Below are 25,834 nucleotides of genomic sequence, written 5' to 3'. Positions count from 1 at the left end.
ATGTAGATCCAGGTCCAGATCAATCCACTTTCAGGCGACCCCTGAAAACCCTTCTCTTTAGAGAAGCCCATCCTGCCCCCGCCTAACAACTGTACCTTTATTTTCTCCATCAGCCAATCCCCCCCACAGTTACCACGTTTCCCCCAAAACAAGCCCGGGTCCTATAATAATTTTGGCAACAAAAGACACAGTAGGGCTTATTTTCGGGGTAGGTCTTCCCATGTAATGTGCTGTCTTGTCTTCTCCCCCCCTCTTCCTCCCTGCCTTTTAGGAATCCCCAGTGTGAACTGAGATAAAATGCTTGTAAAATCCTATAATCCACTCTATTACAGTAGTATATAATGTACAATGTGTGTGTTTCTGTAATATAAATGTGCCAAATACCTTTGTTATAGTTATCACTTGATAAGCAGGGCTCTCTGATTCCTCTTCTATTGAATTGTATTGTAACTGTACTTTCTGCCCTCATGGTGTAAAGCAGTATTTCTCAACTCCAGTCCTCAAGGCGCCCCAACAGATCATGTTTTCAGGCTTCCCATTATTTTGCACAGGTTTTTCATCCTGTTCCCATCATGGGAAATCCTGAAAACATGACCTGTTGATGCACCTTGAGGCATGGGCGTCCGCTGAACTTTTTTCAGGGGGGGGGGGGCATAATTTTAAGGTCATCCATGCTCGGTCCCTTTTTGACAATGTCATGAAGGGGAGGGGCTTATTCATTATCACATAAAGTGCAGGCATGCAAAGGTTCGAGAAACCTGATGCAACTATCAAGCAACTAGCAACTTTGAATAACAATATCATTTACCAGAGAACTCGGCAGTGGCGCTGTGACAGGGAGAGGAGAGGAGAGCCGTGGGCTGGCTGTACTGTATACCTCCCCCGATCGCCCCCTCCCCCTCTCTGTCAGCTGGAGCTAGAAGAGAGAGAGAGCGGCTCTAATTGGATTCGCCGTGACGCCGCCTTGCTTCCTGCCCGCTGTTTTTCTCCCTGAGGATCATGGCACTGGTTTCTGGGGGGGGGGGGCAAGCACCTATGCCCTATGGAGCGGATGCCCATGCCTTGAGGACTGGAGTTGAGAAACACTGGTGTAAAGCACTGCGAAAACTGTTGGCACGACATAAATCCTGTATAATAATAATAATAATAATAATGTAGTAATAAACACTCTTCTCTCTTAGATTATTGTGTCTCTAGAGGGGCCGGTTCACACCTGAATTGCATAGGAACCTGTTCCTGTGTGGTTCAGTGCAGTGCGATTTTCAGACAATTAATTTAAATCAGCTGAAATCGCACTAAAAGTAATATGCATGTACTACTTTTTTTTTTTTTTAAATACGGGTCTTACATAAATAAATAAAAGCTGATCATTGTAAGCATCCCTGACAGGCGTTGGGCACCTTTCACACTTCCGCGACTTAATTTTACCACGATTTTGCTGTGATTTTAGGGAATGGCTGTGTAAACTTGAGGTCTATGGACCTCAACTCACATGAAATTCGAACCAAAGTAGTACAGGGGCTACTTTAAATTCGGCACGACTTGAAGTTGCATATATATGAATACTTATCACTGGAGATCATGGGGAACGACTTGTCATGTCACTTTGCAAGTCCCAAGTCGCAAAAAAAGTCGCACAAGTGTGAAAGGGGCCTTAATGGTTTGTCTCAACATTCTTAACTGATACATTTGCAGGTCAGCTTGTTCTTACTGGCCAGATCACCAGATGAAAATAAAGGAAAAAAGGCATAAAAGAGAAAAATAATGCAGACACCACATTTAAGAATTGGTAAGCTGCAATATAATAAACGTTTGTTTTGGGTTTAATACTTCTTTAAAGTGTTACTAAATCCATTCACTCTATCTGGTCTCCCACAGTACACAGAACATGGAAATGCAATTATTTTTGTAAATATAAACTTCTCAATACCTTTTCTCTTGAGCAGTATATAGCAGTCTGTGAGTTCTATCAGTGTCAGGTTAAATCTTGTAGGGGGAGCTTTTAGTCTACTCTCCTATGAGGTCACAGACCCCTGCCCCTCTGTCTGGAGAGTGCCGATTGGCCCTGCGATTATCACATGCACCCTCCCAAGGAAAAAAAAAAACTCTATAGCAATACACACCAAACTGCACATATGCAGAGTTCCCCCAAGGCTCTGTCTTATCAGGAGATAGATTGAGGACAGTGGAAGATGGAGAGAATCATTGAAGACAGGATTAAACAGCCTTTTTTACACAATGTGGAAGATTAACCCCTTAGATTCCACAGTGAGTATAACAAGCATGCTTTACTGCATATACAGACTGATTTTACTGTTGCTTGTTTAGTAACTTTAAATCTTTAACTAGATGTACATTTGCTTCCACAGGAAAGCACGTGTGTAAGAGGAAGAAGAAATAAATGCTTCTATGAACTATAAATAGTCCCTGGTGTGGTCACTCGTACCATAAATCTATGAGACGCGTACATTATTCACACTATACAAGCAGCTTAAAGAAAACTATAGCAGGAGGCCCGGGGACAACCTTGAATTCTGCATTCTTGAGATCTGGAGTCCCCAACACATCGTGGCCTCTGTGCTACCAGGACCCCTACACCCCACATCTGTACTCTGCCTATTCAGAATACAATTCTATTTCAATAAAACGCTCCATCTACCATCCTGGCCTCTTCCATCACTTGTTTCCTCCATCAATGTCATATTATGGTATCATCCAGTCAGTCAACATTAGAAAAAAGGGGCAGACTTACCATTTAATGGTATACTTGAGGTTCGGTTGGCTGACTGTGCTGTCATCAAGGTAAATAGTAGAACAAGAGCTGTACTTTCTTCTCAGCTGTCCAGGAGGATGCTATAGAGAAAGGCAAAGAAACCGTCCAATTAGAGGAAGCAAACATTACGTCAAATCCACAATGCAAGCACTCCGGAATTTTTACTGACCGTGCAATATATCTCTCCAGCAGCCCAGCTTCTCCCCTGCCACAACTGGAAACCTCCCGGCTCAGCATAATGGCCCTTTCAGACGTGCAGATCCCATGAAGTTCCGATTTTAACCATCCGCTTGCTCAGTGGGGATCGTTCTGTTGATCCCGCCCTGTCAGATCTCCGCTCCCCTCTATGGGGGGGATCAGATGAACACGGACCGTCTGTCCGTGTTCATCCGATCCGCAGACGGATGCAAATATAGAATTTTCCTCCGTCTTCAGAAACGGACCATATCGGGGACTGATGAGATTGGATACTGACATCCGCTATCCCATGGGGATACATGTATGTCCGCATTTCATCCAAAAATGGCCCTAAGACCCCTTTCACACATGTGGACCGTATGTTCGCTTTTTCATCCATCCGTTTACGGATGAAGAAGAGACATACATGTATCCCTATGAGATAGCGGGTGTCAGCGGATGAACTCATCAGTGTCCGCAATGCTCCGATTCTGCAAACGGAAGAAAATCCTATTTTTCCATCCGTCTGCAGAGCGGATCGGATGAACATGGACAGACGGTCCGTGTTAATCCGATCCCTCCATAGGGGAGAGCGGAGATCTGACAGGGCGGTCCCTGCACGGTGTGCGGGGACTGCCCTGGCATCTGCCGGCTCAGCGAGGATCAAGGGAGCAATCCCCGCTGAGCAAGTGACTGAGACATGTACGGATCCTCACGGGATCCTCACATGTGAAGGGGCCTAAGTCAATCAGAAGGTGTATCTTTTTCAGATTCAACATAAGAATAAAACAGAGAATGCAAGAATTATGACACCACACTTTAGCCTATGGCCCCTTTTACACATGCGGGCCATTTTTCATCTGTCCATTGACTGATGAACAACAGACATCAATGCACCTCTATGGTAAAGGAAGCTATTTAGGAAAATAAAATTGTAGCTTTACAACCCCTTTAACCTGTACCCATACTGGTCCAGTGCTATCATATACCTACCTTGCTTTTTCAATGGCTTTAAAATAATTTATGCATTACTGATCCCGGAGAAGGATGTAAAAGAATGGATTTGGCTTTACTTGCTGTTTTTTTTCTTCTAGGACAGTGAGACAGAAAACACTGAGGCAAGAAGCAGCCAGGCCATATAGGTGGTTATTTACTAAAACTGAAGAGTGCAAAATCTGGTGCAGCTCTGCATAGGAACCAATCAGCTTCCAGGTTTTATTGTCAAAGTCTACTTGACCAAGCTGAAGTTAGAAGCGGATTGGCTACCATGCACAGCTGCACCAGATTCTGAGTGCTCCAGTTCTAGTAAATCTCCCCTAAAGCATTTTTAGAAGGAGGTCACCGTTGGCAGTCTACATATTACTTTCAGCACACGCTTGTTTTCTATAAATAGACTTGCAGTGAGATATCAAGAGAAATAAAACATAATCACTGTGCAGCAAAGAAACCCTATAGTTTTTTTTTCCCCTCCTGCGGTGGAAAAATAAAATTAACAGCTCAGTCTCCAATATGTACCCAGCAGTACCCTTTTTTCACCACAAGATGTCCTCAGAAGATCCTGTGAGTGCAGACAATAATGGGCCCACCTCTAGGGTGGCGCCACCATGGCAGCCTACATTTGGTCTGAAGACTTTGGAAAAAGGGGATATATAAAATAAAAATCTATATTAACTATAATATGTACCGGTATATATATATATATATATATATATATATATATATATATATATATAGTCTATAATTTTAATGGAAGGTTTATTTTATCAGTGAGAGACAGAATAACAACATAAATATTCAGAAAACTGCATTTCAAAAAAGTTATAAATTGATTTGCATTTTAATGAGTGAATTAAGTATTTGACCCCTTCGCAAAACATGACTTAGGACTTGGTGGCAAAACCCTTGTTGGCAATCACAGAGGTCAGACGTCTCTTGCCACCAGGTTTGCACACATCTCAGGAGGGATTTTGTCCCACTCCTCTTTGCAGATCCTCTCCAAGTCATTAAGGTTTTGAGGCTGACGCTCCAAATATTTTCTATGGTATGAAGGTCTGGAGACTGGCTAGGCCACTCTAGAACCTTAATGTGTTTCATCTTGAGCCCAGGGGCTGACTGACCATTGAGACACTCGGGCACTGCCCGAGGGCCCTATGCCACTAGGGGGCCCCATCAGGGTCGCCAGGCTCAGTAAAACCAGGGACATATCCATATAAAATCTTTATTAAAACTTATAAATTTTTTATTGAATTTTGTATTTATTATATTTACAAATTTTTTAATTATATTAATATTTTATGAATATTTTAGTCTATTTTGTATTTCTTATTTTATGCCATTTCTACTATGGAACCTATAATATCAGTAATGTTAATGGTGACATTCGAGATTATCTGCATTATATATATAAAAAAAGTTCATTATTAAGGAGCATAACATTGCTGTGAATGAAATTATAAATTGTCTGTGCATTAATAGTAGCATTCTCTTCTTTACCCAGTAGGGGGCAGAGAATGCTTTGTTTACAATGTCGCCTGTATAACATGCTCAACAGAGATGAGCCATCAGGGCGGGCGTCAAATAAAGTCCGCATTGACCTATGTTAATTAGCAGTGAGGCGAGCGGGGTGTATATATACTCCCACTAGCATCGTACAACCACACCCACAGATGAAGTCAACTCTATGACGAAACGCGTCTGGGTTGGTTGGTACGACTGTCCATCATAGTGACGTCATCACGTCGATCGTTACTGGCGTGTGATTACACAGCGCAGCGGGAGAAACAAATCTTGAACCGAGTGGTGGATGCCGCCCTGGATGCTCGTTTCTGTGATTCGATTGAATGATGAAAGCTGTCACTTGTATTGCCTGACTTACTCTTCTAAAGTGTAAGTGTACATTTTATATTATACTGTTTTTTTATTATTAAACCAAACGGAATTATGCTATGGGCCACTGTCTGTTTCTTTTCTCACATGGGAGAGGATATCTAATGAGGATTGGATTGGATTTAACCCCTGCTGTGATTTAAGTTACGATACAACGCTTATTACCCAGCGTTGTCTGGTAAGAGTTTTACTTGCTCATTGCACGAGTGGTGGTGGTTTTAAGGATATCACTGGATTGTCTCTATTGGAGATTTCTTCTAAGTCTTCTCACGGAACATCTTGTTTGGGACTATTCTTTCTACCATAGGCTTTTCAAACTAATTTTTGGACTGTCATATAATCTATATATATAAAACTCAATGTGTGTATGTATGTATGTTCCAGCATCACGTCCAAACGGCTAAAGATATTAACATATTAACATGAAACTTGGCACACATGTTACTTATATGTCAGCAACAAACATAGGATAGGTGGTTTAACCCTTACCCACCCCCATTTGCCATGGTCGGGGTTTTCCTTTAAAGTCCCATTCAACTCTATGGGAAATACATGTTACTTCATAACTTCCAAACGGCTGTAGATAATTCGATAACACTTGGTCACATGTTACTTATATGTCCACTTAAACTATAGGATAGTTAATTTATCCCTTAACTACCCCCATTTGTGAGGGTCAGGGTTTTTGTTTAAAGTCCCATGCAAATCAATGGGAAATGTATGTTCCCACATAACTTCTGTACGCCTGGAGATATTTCAATAATACCTGGTACACATATTACTTATATGCCAAATAAAAATATATGACAGTTAAATTAACCCTTATATAAAAGATGGCTATATTTATATTACTATGATTTTCCTCCCCAAAAGGTTACGATAGGAAGACCGGGCAAGGCCGGGTATTCAGCTAGTAGCATTTAAATTCCATAAGGAGCGCTGCTGTATATATATATTGTTTATATGTTGTCTTTTAAAACCAGGGACAGTATGTAAAAATCTGTGTTTTTTTTACATCTGTCCCCGATATGTCCAAAACCGACATGCTTTTGATGTGAAAATCCTGAGATTTTAGCTGCCCCTCCTCTGAACTGCCTCCTGGCGTGGTGGCCGTTTCAGGGGCGTACCCCTTTCCTCAGAGCCTTGGTGGTCCATTTATACGGTATCACACTAGGTCAGTGCGCCCTCCTTTCTTTTCTCTTTTTTTATACAGGTAACAAGCTGAGATTCAGAGCACTCTCTTTAGGAGAGTGCTCCGAATCTCAGCTCGTCACCTATATAGAAGACACCTGGGAGGCAGAAATCTTGCTGACTGATAGGCGATCAAATACTTATTTCACATATTAAAATGCAAATCAATTTATAACTTGTTTGTATTTTTTTGTTGTTGTTCTGTCTCTCACTGTTAAAATAAACCTTCCATTAAAATTCAGCAGGGGATCAAATACTTTTTGCCCTTACTATATATATATATATATGTATATGTGTGTATATATATATATATATATATATATATATATATATATATATATATATATATATATATATATATATATATATATAAAACTACTGAGAGGCCCCCAGGCGGGAGTAGTGAGGGTGTGGGATTAACCTGCAGTTAGGCTTTAATTACACGATAACATCGTTTATTCTTATGAGCTCGTCATATCTGTATGTCTACGTAAAAATACTTACCAATTCCTTTCGGTGGAAGTCCTATCATCAATGTTTACTGCCATGAAAACAGTATATTTTTAGCGGCAGTGACAGGGGTTAATAAGGGAGCTCGGAGCCATTTATCTCAGTGTATTGGGAAATGGAAGATGTGCCCTCTGTATCTGACCTTCATTTAGTGAGACCGCCATTCATTGTCTTTGCTGTGGAAAAGCTGATCCTGAAGATGCTCAGCAGCATACGCACCATTATCAACTCCTTTTGAGTTTTAAAACACAGTTTAAGGATCTTTATATACTTCTCCAAGTGGAAATGAAAGTGGTATTAAACCCCAAAAAGTCATTTATTGCAGCTTACCAATCATTAGATGTGGTGGCTGCATTCGTTTTCTGTTTTTAGCTTCCCCCTTTGTTTTCAACTGATGATCTGGCCAGTAAAACACCTCGGCCCAGATCCACAAAGAAGTTACGTTGGCGTATCTATTAATACGCCACGTAACTTCTAGGATGCTCCGGCGTATCTTTGTTTTGTATCCACAAAACAAGATACGCCTGAATGTGGGCTAGATCCGACTGACGTACGTCTTAGTACGCCGTCGGATCTTAGGTGCATATTTGCGCTGGCCGCTAGGTGGCGCTTCCGTTGATTTCCGCGTAGAGTATGCAAATTAGCTAGATACGCCGATTCTCAGAACATACGTCCGCCCAGCGCATTTTTTTACGTCGTTTACGTAAGGCTTTTTTTCGGCGTAACGTTACCCCTGGGTCTATGAGGCGTACGCAATGTTAAGTATGGACGTCGGGACAGCGTAGAATTTTCCGTTGTTTACGTTGTTTGTGTAAAACGTTTGCGAATAGGGCTTTGCGTAAATTACGTTCACGGCGAAAGCATTGACTATTTGCGACGTGATTTCGAGCATGCGCACTGGGATACCCCCACGGACGGTGCATTAAAAAAAAACATCATTTACGTGGGGTCAAGATGAATTACCATAAAACACGCCCACATCTTATCCGTTTGATCTGCACGCCCTTATGCCGACACAGTTACACTACGCCGCCGTAACTTATGGCGCAAATTATTTCAGGATACAGAAACTACGCTCTAAGTTACGGCGGCGTAGTGTATCTTAGATACGCTACACCTGCCTAAAGATAGGCAGAGCTTTGTGGATCTGGCCCCTTCTGTATTCGAGTGCCTCCACTCTGGATGAAGAAGCACATGGGGGGGGGGGACGACAGCAGACAGCAGCATTGTCCGTCTGGAGGGAGGGGAATGTTAGATACCCTAGCAGATTTAAATACACTAATAAATTGAAGCCAAACTCCAGGTAATACTTAAGTAGTTGTTAGAGCTGTTTTTTTCCCTTTGGGATAAAAGTTTTACATAAATCAAGAAAAGCTGATCATTGTAAGCACCCCTACCGGTGTTAAATGGTTTGTCCCATCTGTGCAAATGGATACATTTTGCTGGAGAGCTTTTGAAAAACAGACTTACTGGCTAGATCACCAGACAAAAATAGAAGAAAGCAAGCCTAAAAAAAAGAAAATTATTGCAGCCATTACATCTAAGAATTGGTAAACTGCAATATAATAGTTTGCTTTTGGGTTTAATACTTCTTTAACCCCTTCACGCCAGCGCTATAGCAGAAAGACGGCTACAGCGCGAGCCTAAATTGCTGGGAGGGTGTCCATGAGCGGGGCGTGTGCAGCGCGCTCTGTGATCAGTGCGTCCATGAGACTAGGCTGATCATAGATTGGAGTAGGGGGCTGATCCCGACAATGACAGTTGATCACGTGATATAAACAGAAATGGTAATCTGCTATTTTTTTTCCTCATGCTGACAGCGTGAGGAGTAAAAAAAAAAAACATCACTGGCTTCTGTGAGAGAGACACAGGTCCCGAACGCGGACCCGTCGCCCCATCTCTGACCACCAGTGCTACCTACTAGTGCAAATCAGTGCTACCAATCAGTGCCTCATCATCAGTGCTGCCTATCAGTCTCACCAATCAACGCCCATCAGTGCCGCCAATTAGTGCCCTTTAGTGCCAACTATCAGTGCAGCTTCATCAGCGCACATAAAAGAAGGAGAAAATTACCTGTTTGCAAAATGTTATAACAAACCATGAAAACGGATTTTTTTAAACCCCCCCCCCCCTTTAAAACTCTCATATGGGTACAGTGTAGCCTTACCGCGCAACTGTCAGCGCTGAAAGCTGAAAATTGCCTGGGCATGAAGAGGGTTTAAAGCGGAAGTAAACCCATCAATTTGATTAGAAATGGCGTCATGGCACCTGAGCTTTCGTCAGCCCATTCAACTGTACAGTTAAAATTCCTGGCATGCCGTAAATGCTAGCCGTCACGTTGGTTGTGCTCTCAACCAAACTGTCAAACCATCCAATGGCTGGTTCCATAAGGGATCACATGTGCAGCACATGGCAGTTGCAGATTAAAGAGTGGCCAAGAGGGAAGATTCCTTTGGCTGAAAACGATAGGAGGGTTTACTTCCACTTTAAGTGCCCAGTAGGCAAGTGGTTAAGGGTCCTTGGGCATCAAAATACTAATTAAAAAAAAAAACTGTGGTATTTAAGTTCTGGGAGAAGAAGGATGGACTAAATCACTTTCCATCTTCTTATGCCAGGACTCGAAAAATCCCAGGCCCCAGGTTGTCATGGCGATTAGAAATGGCGTCCTGGCACCTGAGCTTTTGTCAGCCCATTCAAGTGTTGCAGGGAAGCACCACTTTTATTGGTCGATGCCTGGGACATGCGGCTCCGGGAGCCGGGCATGTTGTTTTTGTTTTCTATATTTATCCCTGCTGACTTATCAGGTGGAAGCATTTGGGCTAAACGCAGCGCAAAACACATTCAAGCGCACTTTAAATGCATGAAAACATGCGGTCAAAAACGCAGAGTTAGGGCTCTTTCACACGGGCGGCCCGTTCAGGTCCGCCTGCCAGTTTTTTAGGCTCCTCTATGGAGCCACGGATGTCAGTGGTGACATGCCCGCTGACATCCGACCCCGCTCCGATCCGCCAAAGTGTGACGGAGGAAAAACCTACTTTTCCATCCGTCTGGCGAATCGGATTGGGTGAACACGGACAGACGGTCCATGTTCATCCGATCCCCCCATAGGGGAGAGCAGAGAAAAGACAGGGCGGTCCCTGCACAGTGTGCGGGGACCGCCCTGTCATCCGCCGGCTCAGCGGGGATCAACGGAGCGATCCCCGCTGAGCAAGCGGAGGTTCACGGGGCGGGTCATTACTGATCCGCCCCGTGTGAAAGGGGCCTTATATGTAGGTTCTGGTGTGAATGGGCCCTAAATTGGAACTTCATCCAAAATGGGAAGTTCTGCTTTTCCACCTCCTCCCCTCTCCAACACTTTGTGATACAAATTATTTTTTATTTTTTTGAGGGGGGGGGGGGGGGGGGGGGGGTACCTGGGATTCTATTTAAGTACCTAGATGACCTGGGCAGTATGCTGCCATATCCAGTATATGGATCAGTAGAATAAGGTCACAGTGGAGCAGTATAGGGTAATAAAGAAGCCAATTCTTGTATTGGTAATACAATACAAAGAATCAAATGGGTTTTGTCCCATGAAACGTGTTCGCCGCTTTGTATTTTATTGACAATTAAAGAATTCATTTTAAACTTTACCCTTTATATTATCCCGTACCGGTGACCCGATTGAACTGATCTATGTGAAAGACACCCATTGGAGCTGACAAAACCACATATATATGCCCACAGATTCCGTTCTACATGGTTATGGCAATGGAGCAATTAACATATTATATTTGAATATTTATTACTTACGTGATTTATATAAAGGCTTTTTCGCTTTTCTCTCACTGTGAAAATACAACAAGAACATTAGATTGGCAGTAGCAGAGTCAAGCACAGTTGAAACAAAATCTGTCTAGTAGGCATGTGCATTTCGTTTCGTTCCGAATCGAAATTCGGACAAATTTTTCATTATTTGGACATTCGGATGCATACGAATTCCCGAATTGCAATATTAATGAATTTACCGCATCCAAACGAATGTTTTCGATTCCGAATCGAAAACCCGCGGACGAAATTCGATCGGAATTCGAAAAAAAAATTCTATTCGAATCGAATTCGAAAACAAATTCTATTCGAAAAGAGACTATTTGTTTTCGAATCCGGTCGAAATATTTTCGAATTCGACCGGATTTTTCTAAATTCGGTCGAAAACGAACGAATTCCGAAAACAAATTTAACACATGTAACGAATCTAACTTAACGAAATTAATTAAATAACGAATTAAAACGAAACTAAACTAAACAAATGTTTCCCTTTTGCACATGCCTACTGTGTAGTGATAAGAGGAATAAATTGAGTTGAAAGGACACACAATTCCTAGATGTTATTGTATTTGGCGCCAAACCCAGTCTGCCAGAACCTGATTTGTAACTTTAGCGAAAGTCACCGATTGGCTTCTCTGGGCGTTCTGCTTCCCGTAACCAGGGGCGGACTGACCATTGAGTCACTCCCCGAGAGCCCCATGCCACTAGGGGGCCCCATCAGTGTTGCCAGGCTCAGTAAAACCAGGGACAGTATGTCAAAATCTGTGTTTTTTTTAGATCTGTCCCCGATATGTCCGAAACTGACATGCTTTTAATGTGAATATCCCAAGATTTTAGCTGCCCGCCTCTGCACTGCCTCCTGGCGTGGTGGCCATCTGTAAGCCAGAGGGGCCCCATACTCTTCTATTGCCCGGGGGCCCCATGAGTTGTCAGTCCACCCCTGCCCGTAACCATTCATACTTCTATGAACAGGGAAGTTGAATGCCTCCCTCTGCATAGAAAGTATATGATAAATGATAGACCCAGCAGCACAGTATGACCCCCTCCACTGCCCACAGCTGGAGTCTCTGGAAGCTCTAGGTTGGTGAGTGATTTAGCTTGCCCAAAAATCTACCCAGAACTAAAACAGCAGTTCTGGTAGACTGACCATTTGAAGTGTAAGTACAGCCAGAACGTTTAATTTTTTTTCTAGAGTGGGGAAGTGGTAGAACCTCTGGTAAGTTTTTATTGCTGTGTCCTTACTGGAAAGATTCCACCTCTCTATTACCACTGGTGGTCATTGTCAATGGGACAAAATGTGATGGGAATTCAAAACCTTTACAGTTGTCACCAGAACAAAAGGTGAGGACACATCTTTTCCAATGACAACTGTCTGGGAGGGAACTCCTCCTCACTTTAGAGCAGGGGTGCCCAACCAGTGGCCCGGGGGTCACATGTGGCCCGCGGAGCCCTCTGATGTGGCCGCGACCTCCTGCTCTGGGATGGTGGGTTTGTCAAGCCAAGATCGTGGGTTGCCAACCCGCCATCCCAGAGCATCAGTGTTGTGAATGAATCCTGGGGTAGAGGAAGAAAGCGGCTGCAGATCAGAGCCTCATAAGCCGATGCTTTCTATATCGTGCCAACTCCTGTCACAGACGGAATGATACCAAATGCGCTCTGCCTTGGACAGCAACAGCCGTTGATATCTGAATGAAAGACCGTTATTAAAAGTAAGTTTAATACTAAAATCACAGTGTATATATGAGCATATCTGTTCTGCAGCGGTTACTGGGCTGCTTTCAAACTGATCCGCAGGCGCAGTGCAGATCACCCTCGGGTTACCTGCACTGAGCCATAGACTTCTGTTATTACCTGCGGGTTTGGTGCACCACACCTGCATGATATAATAGAAGTGTATGGCAAAGAGCAGCTAACCCCCATGAAAGCCACAGGTGCACTGCACTCTACCCTCGGTGTGGGTAAACCACAGTGCATCAGTGTGAAAACAGCCTTAGGCCCCTTTGATATGATCGATCCAATCCAATTGGATCCTCTGTTCAGGGCAAATAGAGAGGGTGAATCTCCTTAACGAGGGCGCAGACAACAATAAAAACTGACAGGTGTTCTAACCCAGTGTTTCCCAACTCCAGTCCTCAAGGTGCCCCAACGGGTCATGTTTTCAGGATTTCCCACAGGTGAAACAGCTGTGGTAATTACAAAGGCAGCGAAAACAGATCAAATCCCCTGTGCAAAATAATGAAAAGCCTGAAAACTTGACCTGTTGGGGTGCTTTGAGGACTGGAGTTGAGAAACACTATTCTAACCTATCACCCCTCTATCCTGAACTAAAGATAAAGCTTTGCCTTTAGGTCCACTTTAAGGCCCAAATATCAATTTTAGTATTTGCTAAAATCTACTTTAAAGGCTAAGTTCACCTTTAAATAAAATATAATAAAAAAGAGATTTTTAATACAGCTTACCTGTAAAATCTTTTTCTTGGAGTACATCACGGGACACAGAGCGGCATTCATTACTATATGGGATGTCCCAAAGCAATGCTTACAATGAGGGGAGGGAGAACATCTCCAAGACAAAAGGATTTAATTTAGAGATATACTCAAATCATAATAAATCCAACTTAGTTGAGAAAAATAAAATTTTTAAATTTAACTCAAACAAGAGGAGCCCCCGGAATCCGAGGGTCTCAAACTGCAGCCTGCAGCACTGCCTGCCCGAAGGCAGTATCAGTATTCCTTCTTACGTCCAACTTGTAGAATTTTGTAAACGTGTGGACAGAAGACCAGGTTGCCGCCTTGCAAACTTGAGCCATAGAGATCTGGTGGTGTGCTGCCCAGGAGGCGCCCATGGCTCTAGTAGAATGAGCCTTTAATGATACTGGAGGAGGCAACCCTTTCAAGCCGTAGGCCTGAGTGATTAATTGCTTAATCCACCTAGAAATGGTGGACTTTGCAGCTGCCTGCCCCTTCTTGGGCCCATCCGGTAGAATGAACAGCACATCTGTCTTCCGGATCTTCTTTGTAGCTTTAAGATAGGCCTTCATGGCCCTGACAATATCCAAGGTATGCAGCAACCCTTCCTTTCTGGAAGTAGGTTTAGGGAAGAAGGATGGTAATACCAAATCCTGGTTCAAATGAAAACTGGATATGACCTTCGGAAGGAAGGAAGGATGAGGGCGGAGAACGACCCTGTCCTTATGAAAAACAAGATATGGTTCCTTACAGGATAAGGCTGCCAGCTCCGAAACTCTTCTTGCGGAAACTATGGCAACCAAAAATACTAACTTCCTTGTCAGTAGAACCAAAGGAATATCAGCCAACGGCTCAAACGGTTGTTTCTGTAAACTTGACAGAACAAGATTTAAATCCCACGGACAAAGCGGGGATTTAACTGGAGGTCTAATACGTAAGACCCCTTGAAGGAAGGTCTTAACCAGCGAGTGGGTGGCCAGCGGCCGCTGAAACCACACTGACAGAGCAGAAATCTGTCCTTTGATTGTGCTTAATGCCAATCCTTTATCCACTCCTAGCTGGAGAAAACTTAATACTCTATCGATGGTAAATTTGCGAGAAAGCCATCGCTTGGACTCACACCAGCCTACATAGGCCTTCCAGACCCTGTAATAAATCACCCTAGAGACCGGTTTCCTGGCTCTGATTAGGGTAGAGATTACTTTCTGAGACAGACCTCTACCCCTGAGAATCAGGGATTCAGCTTCCAGGCCGTCAAATTTAGATGCCGTAAGGCAGGGTGGAGGATCGGACCTTGCGATAGCAGGTCTGGCCGTAGAGGAAGAGTCCAAGGGTCTCCCACTACCATCCTTAAGATTAGTGAGTACCATGCCCTTCTGGGCCATGCTGGAGCTACCAGGATGACTGGTATGTGCTCCACCCGGATCCTGCGCAGCAGGCGGGGTAGTAACTGGAGCGGGGGAAACGCATAAAGAAGCTTGAACTGATGCCAAGGGCAAACCAGAGCATCGGTTCCGCAGGCCATCGGATCCCTTGAGCGGGACATGAACCTGTCTAGCTTCTTGTTGAGTCTCGATGCCATGATATCCACGTCCGGCACTCCCCATCTTTGGCAGAGTGCTTGAAAGACTTGTGGATGCAGAGACCATTCCCCCGGCCATAGAGTCTGGCGGCTTAAGAAGTCCGCCTGAAAGTTGTCCACTCCGGGAATGAATACTGCCGATATGCAGGGCACATGAGCCTCTGCCCATAAGAGAATCAAGCTCACTTCTCTCTGAGCGGCCTGACTCCTGGTCCCCCCTTGGTGATTTATGTATGCCACTGCCGTGGCATTGTCTGATTGAATTCTCACCGGGAGCCCCTGCAATTTCGACGTCCAAGCCCTGAGGGCTAGTCGAACAGCTCTGAGCTCCAAGATGTTGATGGGTAAAAGCTTCTCTGGCTTTGCCCAAATACCTTGGCGAGTGGAACCATCCACAATCGCTCCCCAGCCCGTCAGGCTGGCGTCTGTGGTCACTATCTTCCAAGCCACTGGGCTGAAAGATTTTCCCTTCAGTAGATTCTGAGGGTCTAACCACCAACACAGACTTTGCCGGACTCTTGATGAGAGAGGCAACGGGATATCCAAGGCCTGTGGCCTTCTGCTCCATGCTGACAGGATGGCTGCCTGCAGGATGCGAGTGTGGCTCTGGGCGTATGGCACCGCCTCGAAAGTAGCCACCATCTTGCCTAGTAATCTCATACATAGGCGAATAGTCGGTTTTTTCTTGCTTAGAACCAGTAGGATTAATTCCTTGATGGCTTTGACCTTCCTCAGAGGTAGGAACACCCCTTGTTGTTCCGTGTCTAATCTCATGCCGAGATATTCCAACTGCCTTGTGGGCTGGAATGTTGACTTTTCTTGATTTAGGACCCAGCCGAACCTCTCGAGGTATTGGACCGTGAGGGCCACTGCTCGTTCCAAGCCGGGAGATGAGTGGTCTATGACTAGGAGGTCGTCCAGGTATGCTAGGATCGTGACCCCTTGGATCCTTAGCTTGGCTAGGATTGGAGCTAGAACCTTCGTGAACACCCGGGGGGCCGTAGCCAACCCGAAGGGAAGCGCCACGAATTGGAAATGACGCGAAGCCACCATAAAGCGTAGATATCTTTGATGTGGCTGATAAATTGGAACATGAAGGTAGGCATCCTTTATGTCTATGGACGCCATGAAGTCGTCCTTTTGGAGTGTGGCAGCTGCTGACCGCACGGATTCCATCCGAAATGAGCGGACCTTTAAGTATGCATTTACCATCTTTAGGTCCAAAATTGGCCTGACATCTCCATTGGGCTTTAGGATGATGAATAGGTTGGAGTAGAAACCCAGCCCCTGTTCCAGGACTGGTACCTCTACTATTACTTCCTGGGAAAGTAGATGATCTAGAGCCGACCTTAATGCGGCTCTTTTCTCCAGATCGTTTGGAATCCTCGACTCCTGGAAATGAGGAGGAGGAAACCTTAGGAACTCTAGCTTGTAGCCTGTGGCCACGGAAGACCGTACCCACTCGTCGGGAATGTTGGCTTCCCAAATCTCCGAAAAGAGTCGCAGCCTTCCCCCCACCTTCGTGGGTGGGGGCGCCCCTTCATGAGGTAGACTTGGGGGCTGGTTTTGCTGGCTTGCGAAACCACTGCCTCTTGCCCCTAACAGCCTGTCCTCGTGATCTGCTGTTGAAGCCGAAGTTTGTTCTTGCAGGAGGCCGTCGATACTGCTTGGCATTAGAGGGCCCCTGCCCAGGGGAGGACTGTCGTTTAAACGCAGGTCCCTGAACCCTCTTCTTAGTTGGCAAGAGAGTACTCTTGCCGCTTGAAATGGTCTGAATGTATTTATCTAAGTCCTCTCCGAAGAGCCGTCCTCCATGGAAGGGAAACCCTGCCAGGAGCTTCTTGCATGGGGGCTCAGCCTCCCAGCTTTTTAACCATAAGAGTCTTCTCATATGGATAAGGGATAATGATAAACGTGACGCTTGTTGGATAGAATCCTTGATTGCGTCTACCGTAAAACATATGGCCTTAGGGACATCCGAAAATTCTTCTGCCTGCTCGGCAGGAATAAGTTCAAGCATTTGCTTAAATTGATCCGATAAAGCTTGAGCGACTCCAATCGCAGCCACGGCTGGCTGTACTACTGCCCCTGCAGAAGTGAAGGAGTTCTTAAGTAGGGCTTCCAAGCGTCTATCAACTGGATCTTTGAAAACCTGTACGTTTTCTACAGGACATGTTAACGATTTGTTAACACATGAGATGGCTGCGTCTACTGCAGGAGAAGCCCATCTCTTGGAAAACTTTTCTTCCATAGGATATAAGACAGAAAATTTCTTAGGTGGAAAGAAAACCTTGTCTGGTTTGTTCCACTCTTGGCACAAGACTTCCTCCAATAGAGGATGGATCGGAAACACAGCACTGCTTTGAGGCGCCCTCAGTGAGCCCAAAGCTGAAACCGTGGATACCTGGAGATCTGGTACAGGTAGGTTGAATGCCTTATGGACCAAGTCCGTCAAGCCCTGAATCCACCAGCTCTCCCTCAGGGAGACTGCCCCAGACTCCTCTGTATCCGGATCTTCGATCCCTGAACCTACCTGGTCTCTGTCCAAGAGGTCCAATTCCCCAGAGGAAAGGACCTCCTCTTCCGAGGGTCCGCGCACGGGTGACGGAGATCTATTCCGCTTACTACCCCGCATGGCTGCGGCTATCATTTCTCCCATGCTTCTCCGCATCTCATTTAAAGAGGCGAGTAACACCTCCTCCGTGACCACCTTAGGGTTGGGTTGACTCGCGTCAGCTCTAGCCCCAGACCCCGATGGCCCAAAGGCTCCCTGTGGGGAAAGCAGCGGCATAGCTCTATCCGAGACCTCAGATTCTGCGGGGGAATCCCCACCTTTTGTACCCTCTGCTCTTGATGCCATGGTACAATACCGAGGTACACCTGCTACTTATTGGTACCTGGGACTTATAATAGTTAAATGCCCAAACACCTGTTTGGGGAATAAAAAATGTTTCCTCTACCCTAGATGACACCTTCTTTTTTTTTTTTTTTTTTTCTTTCAAAGAAAAACTTTTCTTCTTTTTTTTTTTTTTTTCTTTTTTTTTTTTTTCAATCTAGGCAAGAAAAAACATTCTATCCCCCTGAGTAGTATTGCCAAAGAAAAGACTATGAGATGGAAAAGAAAACCAGCCTATTCCTAGGCTAAACCACAATCTTCTGAAGACTGTAGTATTCTTTCTGGCCACTGTGTGTCCTCAGCGCCCCGTGCTTCACTCCAGTCCTTCCTCCCTTAAGCCAGAGAAATGAATGAGCTGTGGCATCTAAGGAAGGGCCGCCCCTTCCTTTAAACCACTGACCCGCCCTTCCCCCCCAGCTAAAATGGCGCCAAATGCGTCTATAACACGTGCACGCGCACCGCGCGCGCGCCCGCCGACGGGGGGGGGGGGGGGGGGGTTGGGAGGAAGGGCCTCTCTGTTCCTGCAGCCGCAGGCCTGGAACACACGAGGAGGTCAGCGTTTTGCCTGCCTTGCAGGCATGAGGGAGAGGACTGGATAGAGCATCGCCTGGAGGCTTGCAGGTAAGCATAGCTCTCTGACACACACATACACTTGTACATAAAAGGCCCCACTCACAGCTTTTGCAACACTACCAGGGAGGTCACTATTTATGGGGAAATATAACATATAGAGCCATCCTATCTTCATGATATGTGACTGGTTTGCCAGATGCAATGCATAACCTTTAGGCATGTCCCCTGTGACCTCCCAGAAAAAACTTGCTAAGAGCCAAGCCCCGCAGGTTTTTTCCCCTTACTTACCTGCTCCATGCCGCAGGACTTTGCCAAGCAAGAGGTCCAATCTTCCCCCATCTCCGTGGGGATGTCTAGACCTTCAGGCCCTGGGAACCTTCTTCTTCCATGAAGGATCCACTGTCCTGGGCCCATACAGCACCCTGGCAAACAGAAAACATTAGGCGCCCCAAAGGTTTTCTAAGTTCTGGGCCCAGGGTCCAGCTCTCTTAAAAAGAAAGCATTATGGGCTATACCCCAAGGGTTTGGGGTCCGGTTACTGACCACTTTAGCGCGCAGGCTTTTTTGGACAGAACCGGTAGCTCACCTAATCCCAAGGATGCGGAGGCAAGCTAAACCATGACTAACACCTAAGACACTGGCGTAAAAACTGAGGTACTCCTCCTATGGGAGGGGGTTATATAGGGAGGGGCATTTCCTGTTTGAAGATTGCCAGTGTCTACACCTGAAGGTACTCCATATAACCCATATAGTAATGAATGCCGCTCTGTGTCCCGTGATGTAACGATAAAGAAAACTGAGGTACTCCTCCTATGGGAGGGGGTTATATAGGGAGGGGCATTTCCTGTTTGAGATTGCCAGTGTCTACACCTGAAGGTACTCCATATAACCCATATAGTAATGAATGCCGCTCTGTGTCCCGTGATGTACGATAAAGAAAGTGTATGTTTTTTCAGGTAAAATAAAGGGTAATTTATTTATTTATTTTACACGGGAGCCTGAAAAGTATTGCAACCGTGATCAGTGGATGTTAGGTGCAATGTTAGGCTCCTACAGCTCTCTGCCTTATAGGACTTTCCAATGGTGTGCTGCAGGAAGCTTAATTTGCAGCCCACTAAGAACTACAAGTCCATTTGCTGAGGTGGCAGACGGGACTTGTAGTTTCTTTATTTACAGATCTCTGTGAATAAATCATGCAACTGTGCAGATGGAGACCTGCACAGCCGTGCCAATTTTATATGCGATAGTGGCTGAGGAGGGAGAACCCCTGTCTGCTCCCCTGGGCTCAGGGGGTGAGGGTTGGGCTGCTTAGCTACATGTTACACCCTGAATACGGGTGTAACATGCAACACGTTGATACAAGGTGGAGATAGCCTTTAATTCTTTTGCCCAATAGTTCATATTTTCCAGGCAGAAAGCCATGCTTGATAGAAAAAAATAAGTAAAATTTTCATACCATCTGTTTGGGATTTGCTGAGGAAGATTGTGCTTGCCCGAGGATGATCAGAGGGGTTAAATTCCATATTCATATCTAGAAATAAAAAAAATAAAAAATTAATCTGCATGTAGTTTAAGTGGGAGAGCAATGTAAGCATTGTTTATTCAAGCAAACAGCAATTTATAGACAAGCAAACAATTTGCCATCCCCAGACAAAAAGCAATTTATATCGCTAAAGAAATTATTTCTGCATAATAAGGCAACCTATGGCAGGAACAATCAAGACGGAAAACAAATATAGAGAAGAAAATAGGGCACTGAATATGACAATTCAAGAGGATGATTTGGTTTCTCTACCCTAAGAAATTCTTTTATGTGAGCCATGCAAACAAAGCGGCTCCAGTCTATATTACAAGTTTCTAAAGTTGCCCATGTAAGCATGCCCATAGACTATAGCAGATATCCGATCACACCTATGGGGCACCTATGGAAACTGCTGGGTGAGAGCCATCATGGAGGACAGATTAGATAACGTTATTTGACTATTGTATGCAGCACCGTGGGCATAAGCCACAGCACCCATGGGTATAATAAGTCGCAGAACCCATGGGTATAAGCCACAGCATCCATGGGTATAAGCCACAGCACCCATGGGTATAATAAGCCACAGCACCCAGGGGTATAATAAGCCACAGCATCCATGGGTATAATAAGCCACAGCACCCATGGGTATAATAAGCCACAGCACCCATGGGTATAATAAGCCACAGCACCCATGGCTATAAGCTACAGCATCCATCGGTATATTAAGCCACAGCACCCATAGGTATAATAAGCCACAGCACCCATGGGTATAATAAGCCACAGCACCCATGGGTATAATAAGCCACAGCACCCATGGGTATAATAAGCCACAGCACCCATGGGTATAATAAGCCACAGCACCCATGGGTATAATAAGCCACAGCACCCATGGGTACAAGCCACAGCACCCATGGGTACAAGCCACAGCATCCATGGGTATAAGCCTCAGCATCCATGGGTATAAGCCGCAGCATCCATGGGTATAATAATCCGCAGCACCCATGGGTATAACAAGTCGCAGCACCCATGGGTATAATAAGCCACAGCACCCATGGGTATAATAAGCCGCAGCACCCATGGGTATAATAAGCCACAGCACTCATGGGTATAATAAGCCACAGCACCCATGGGTATATGCCACAGCATCCATGGGTATAATAAGCCACAGCATCCATGGGTATAAGCCACAGCACCCATGGGTATAATAAGCCACAGCACCCATGGGTATAATAAGCCACAGCACCCATATGTATAATAAGCCACAGCATCCATGGGTATAATAAGCCACAGCACCCATGGGTATAAGCCACAGCACCCATGGGTATAAGCCACAGCACCCATGGGTATAAGCCACAACACCCATGGGTATAAGCCACAACACCCATGGGTATAAGTCACAGCACCCATGGGTACAAGCCACAGCACCCATGGTTATAAGCCACAGGTGTCTATACTAGAATGCCAAAACACAAATGATCACCCAATTCCTTACAGCGCCCTTCAGTGTATATAATCAGCTATACACATCACTACCAGCCAAGTTGTCAAATTTTTCTTGTTCAGATTTAACAATGAAACAACATTATCTAGTTGCTATGGGCAACTATTTTTCACCCCATCTGATAGATGAGATCCAATAAGACTGACATAGGCTGGCTATAGATGACCCATCTTTTTTTTCCCATCAACAAGCAGGTTGAACGAAAAAAAAAAAAATGACTTGATTCCCCGCTTACACATTTTAGGTGGATGGAGGAATCAACCCCACTGAGCTATTGTATTTTGACAGTGGGCAGACTTGCACGTCATCAGAATACACCAATCAGCACTGCCGCCTATAGCCTGCAGCATTAATTGAGCGGCAAAAATTCGACTTTGTGATTGTACAGAAGTCGATCAGTCTGTGCTGAGCCGTCCGAATTTGGATCTATGTGTGGCCAGCTTTAGAGAAAGAAAAAATCTATTTAAAGAGGGACCGTGTACATGTAGTCAATCCTACAGCAAAAAATGAAAGTTAAAGCTTGCTTAGTGACCATGGCAAGCTCCCCTAATAACCCTCTGCTCTCGGTTTTATAGATTAGTCTCGTCTGTCCTGCATCAAAAGGTAAATTAAAGAAATTACTATGTTACCATAGAAATGATATGGTTGTTTCATTTTTTTTTTTTTCATGTACTTGGAAAATAGTCAGTGGAATCCAGCTTGCTGCTAGGCACAAAAAGTCCCTTTTCTAGATGAGGCCTCGTATTTACCATCTTTGGGGACTATATATCATTTAGGGCGCGTTCACACCGTAATGCAATGTGGGAAACCCACGTTCGGCGCACGTTTTCCAAACCGCGTTCACAACACACTGGGTGTGCGATCTGCTGCTGGTGTCAATGTATTCCTAATGACACCCCAAACGCAGATGGAAAATGTAGTGCATTTACCTGCACCAGATTGTATGGTACTGCGGTACATTGCGATCCGATTGCAGTACGTCTTTAAGGGCCAGTTCACACCAGACGCAGTTATGTTCAGTTCTGTGCGCTTTTTTTCTGCACAAAATGCATGCACAGTGTTTCCATGTATTCCAATGACTCTAGTTCACACCATGCAGTCAGTTTCCGGTTAATTTCTTCACCAGAAACTGACTGCATGGTGTGAACTAGAGCCATTGGAATACATGGAAACACTGTGCATGCATTTTTAGTGCTGAAAAAAAGCGCACAGAACTGTACGGAGCTGCGTCTGGTGTGAACTGGCCCTAATGCCGCGTACACACCATTACTTTATGTGATGAAAAAAAACGACACTTTCTGTGAAGTAAAAAATGACGTTTTTGAAACTTCAATTTTCAAAGACGAAGTTGCCTACACACCATCGTTTTTCTCACAATGATCTTGCAAAGTGAGGTTACGTTCCACCACGTTTTACCATTGAAGCTTGCTTCATAAGTAGCTAATGGGCATGCGTGGATGAAAAAACGTCTTAGAAAACGACGTTTTTTTGCTACACACGGTCAATTTCTGTGAAGTAAAAAGTGCACTTTTGAAAAACGACACATAAAATTGAAGCATGCTTCAATTTTTTTTGGTCGTTTTTTACAAGACATAAAACAACGTTTTCCCCCACACACAGTCAATTAAAGTGACGTTTTTAAAAACGTCATTTTTTTTCATCACATAAAGTGATGGTGTGTACGCGGCATAAGAGTTGTGCATGTACCACTTTTATAGGTAGATTCAGGTAGATTGGAATATCTTTAGGGCGGCCTAGCCTGTTTAGGCTACACCGCCATAAATTAACTAGACTAGTAGTGATTTTCAATCTACTTACCTGCTAATCTACGGCGGCGTAGCCTCAAACGAGCTGGCGTAAGGGCGCCTAATTCAAATGACTTGGAGGGGGGCGTGTATCATGGTAATGAGGCTTGACCCCACGTTTTTGACGTTTTTTTACACTGCGCATGCGCCAGGCGACATTTCCCAGTGCGCATTGCGGCTAAGTACGCCGTACGGGCCTATTGATTTTGACGTGGACGTAAACAACGTAAATCCCGATTCGCGGACGACTTACGCAAACAACGTAAAAATTTCGAATTTCGCGGCGGGAACGGTGGCCATACTTAACATTACTATTCCACTAGAGCATAGCTCTAACTTTAGGCCGCCTAAGGTCTTACGGAAACTACGTTAATCGACTGCGGCGGGCTCGCGTTCGTTCGGGAATCGTCGTAAAAGCTCATTTACATAATCTACGCCGGCCGCAATGGAAGCGCCACCTAGCGGTCAGCCAAAACATTGCAATCTAAGATAGGACGGCGCAAGCCGTCCTATGTTAGATATGTTTAAGTGTATCTCTGTTAGAGAATACACTTAAACATAAGTCGGCGTAGATTCAGAGTTAGGTCAGCTTATCTGTAGATAAGCCGGCCTAACTCTTTCTGAATCTACCTATGTGCATGCATTTTTAGTGCTGAAAAAAAGCACACAAAACTGTACGGAGCTGCGTCTGGTGTGAACTGGCCCTAAAAGTTGTGCATGTACCACTTTTGGTGCGATCCAGTGTGATTTCAGCCCATTCATGAAAATCGCACTGACTCAATCTCACAGGAACGTGGAATTTAGGTGTAAAACCAGCCCAGAGTTTTCTTTGTGCCTTTGGATTTTGTAAATAAAAAATATTTTGCACCCAAGAGTATACAGTTCATGTAGAAAATTCTTTCAGCTTATTTATTCCAATGGATGATCCTGATTGTTGTTTAAAATCTTTATTATTCTATTCAAATTTTTTTAAAATTCGGAACTATTTCATTTCGTTTGTGGCCTGCGACTGGTTACCAAATCACCAAAGTGGTTGTAATGGCAGGTTTTTTATCGTAATGCATTCTAGGCATTAAAATAAAAATCCTTCTGTGTGCAGCAGCCTCCATGATACTTACCTGAGGTCCATCTAGATCCAGCCATGTTGCAGGAGTGTTTTGGCCCGGGACTCCCCTCCTCATTGGCTGAGACAGCAGCGCGGCGCCATTGGCTTCTGCCGCTGTCAATCAAAGCCAGTCAGCCAATGAGGAGAGAAAGGGGGCAGGGCCAGGTCGCAACTCCGTGTCTGAATGGACACAGGGAGCTGTGGCTCAAGTGCCCCCATAGGTTGCCACCTCATCCTCATGAATTACACAGGTTCTGAGGCTAATTAAATGCAGGTAGGGCACCGAGTGCATTTAATTACCACCTTAATCAGCCACAGAACCTGTGTAATTAATATGTGTCCGGTTTAAAGGGATGAGGTGGCAACCCTGTAGGAGGGAGGGGCCAGGAGAGCCAGCGAGAGATCCAAGAAGAGGAGGATCTGGGCTGCTCTGTGCATAACCAATGCACAGGGCAGGTAAGTATGACTTTGCAATCATTTTAAGGCTCATTTCACACTTCTGCAACTTGGGGTCTCCCAAGGCAGATTCTAAGTCGCAGAAGTGTGAAATGAGCCTTAAAGCGGGGGTTCACCCTTAGAGGGCACTTTTTCCCCTTAGATTCCTGCTCGTTTTCTCTAGGGGAATCGGCTATTTGTTTTAAAATATGTGCAGTACTTACCCGTTTACGAGATGCATCCTCTCCGTCGCTTCCGGGTATGGGCTGCGGGAATGGGCGTTCCTTCTTGATTGACAGTCTTCCGAGAGGCTTCCGACGGTCGCATCCATCGCGTCACGATTTTCCGAAAGAAGCCGAACGTCGGTGCGCAGGCGCAGTATAGAGCCGCACCGACGTTTCGGCTTCTTTCGGCTACGAGTGACGCGATGGATGCGACCGTCGGAAGCCTCTCGGAAGACTGTCAATCAAGAAGGAACGCCCGCACCCGAAGACCCATACCCGGAAGCGACGGAAGAAGATGCATCTCGAAAACGGGTAAGTACTGCTCATATTTTAATACAAATAGCCGATTCCCCTAGACCGAACGAGCAGGAATCTAAGG

General features: G+C 45.0%; 1 protein-coding gene across 1 annotated transcript in view; it reads right to left on the bottom strand.

Moving 5' to 3' along the window:
• CCNY (cyclin Y) overlaps nucleotides 1-25,834 on the bottom strand; it is a 200,987-nt gene that overhangs the window by 37,795 nt on the left and 137,358 nt on the right. The window contains exons 2-4 of the mRNA XM_040352657.1: nucleotides 20,320-20,394; nucleotides 11,330-11,364; nucleotides 2,753-2,853 (exon numbers count right to left, since the gene is read on the bottom strand). Coding sequence (XP_040208591.1) covers nucleotides 2,753-2,853; nucleotides 11,330-11,364; nucleotides 20,320-20,394 — 211 coding nt within the window. The remainder of the gene's footprint in view (nucleotides 1-2,752; nucleotides 2,854-11,329; nucleotides 11,365-20,319; nucleotides 20,395-25,834) is intronic.

The sequence above is a fragment of the Rana temporaria genome, chromosome 5 (genome assembly GCF_905171775.1).
Source record: "Rana temporaria chromosome 5, aRanTem1.1, whole genome shotgun sequence".
Classification (NCBI taxonomy): domain Eukaryota; kingdom Metazoa; phylum Chordata; class Amphibia; order Anura; family Ranidae; genus Rana; species Rana temporaria.
Note: the sequence above shows the minus strand (reverse complement) of the source record. Positions and strands in the feature narration are given on the sequence as shown.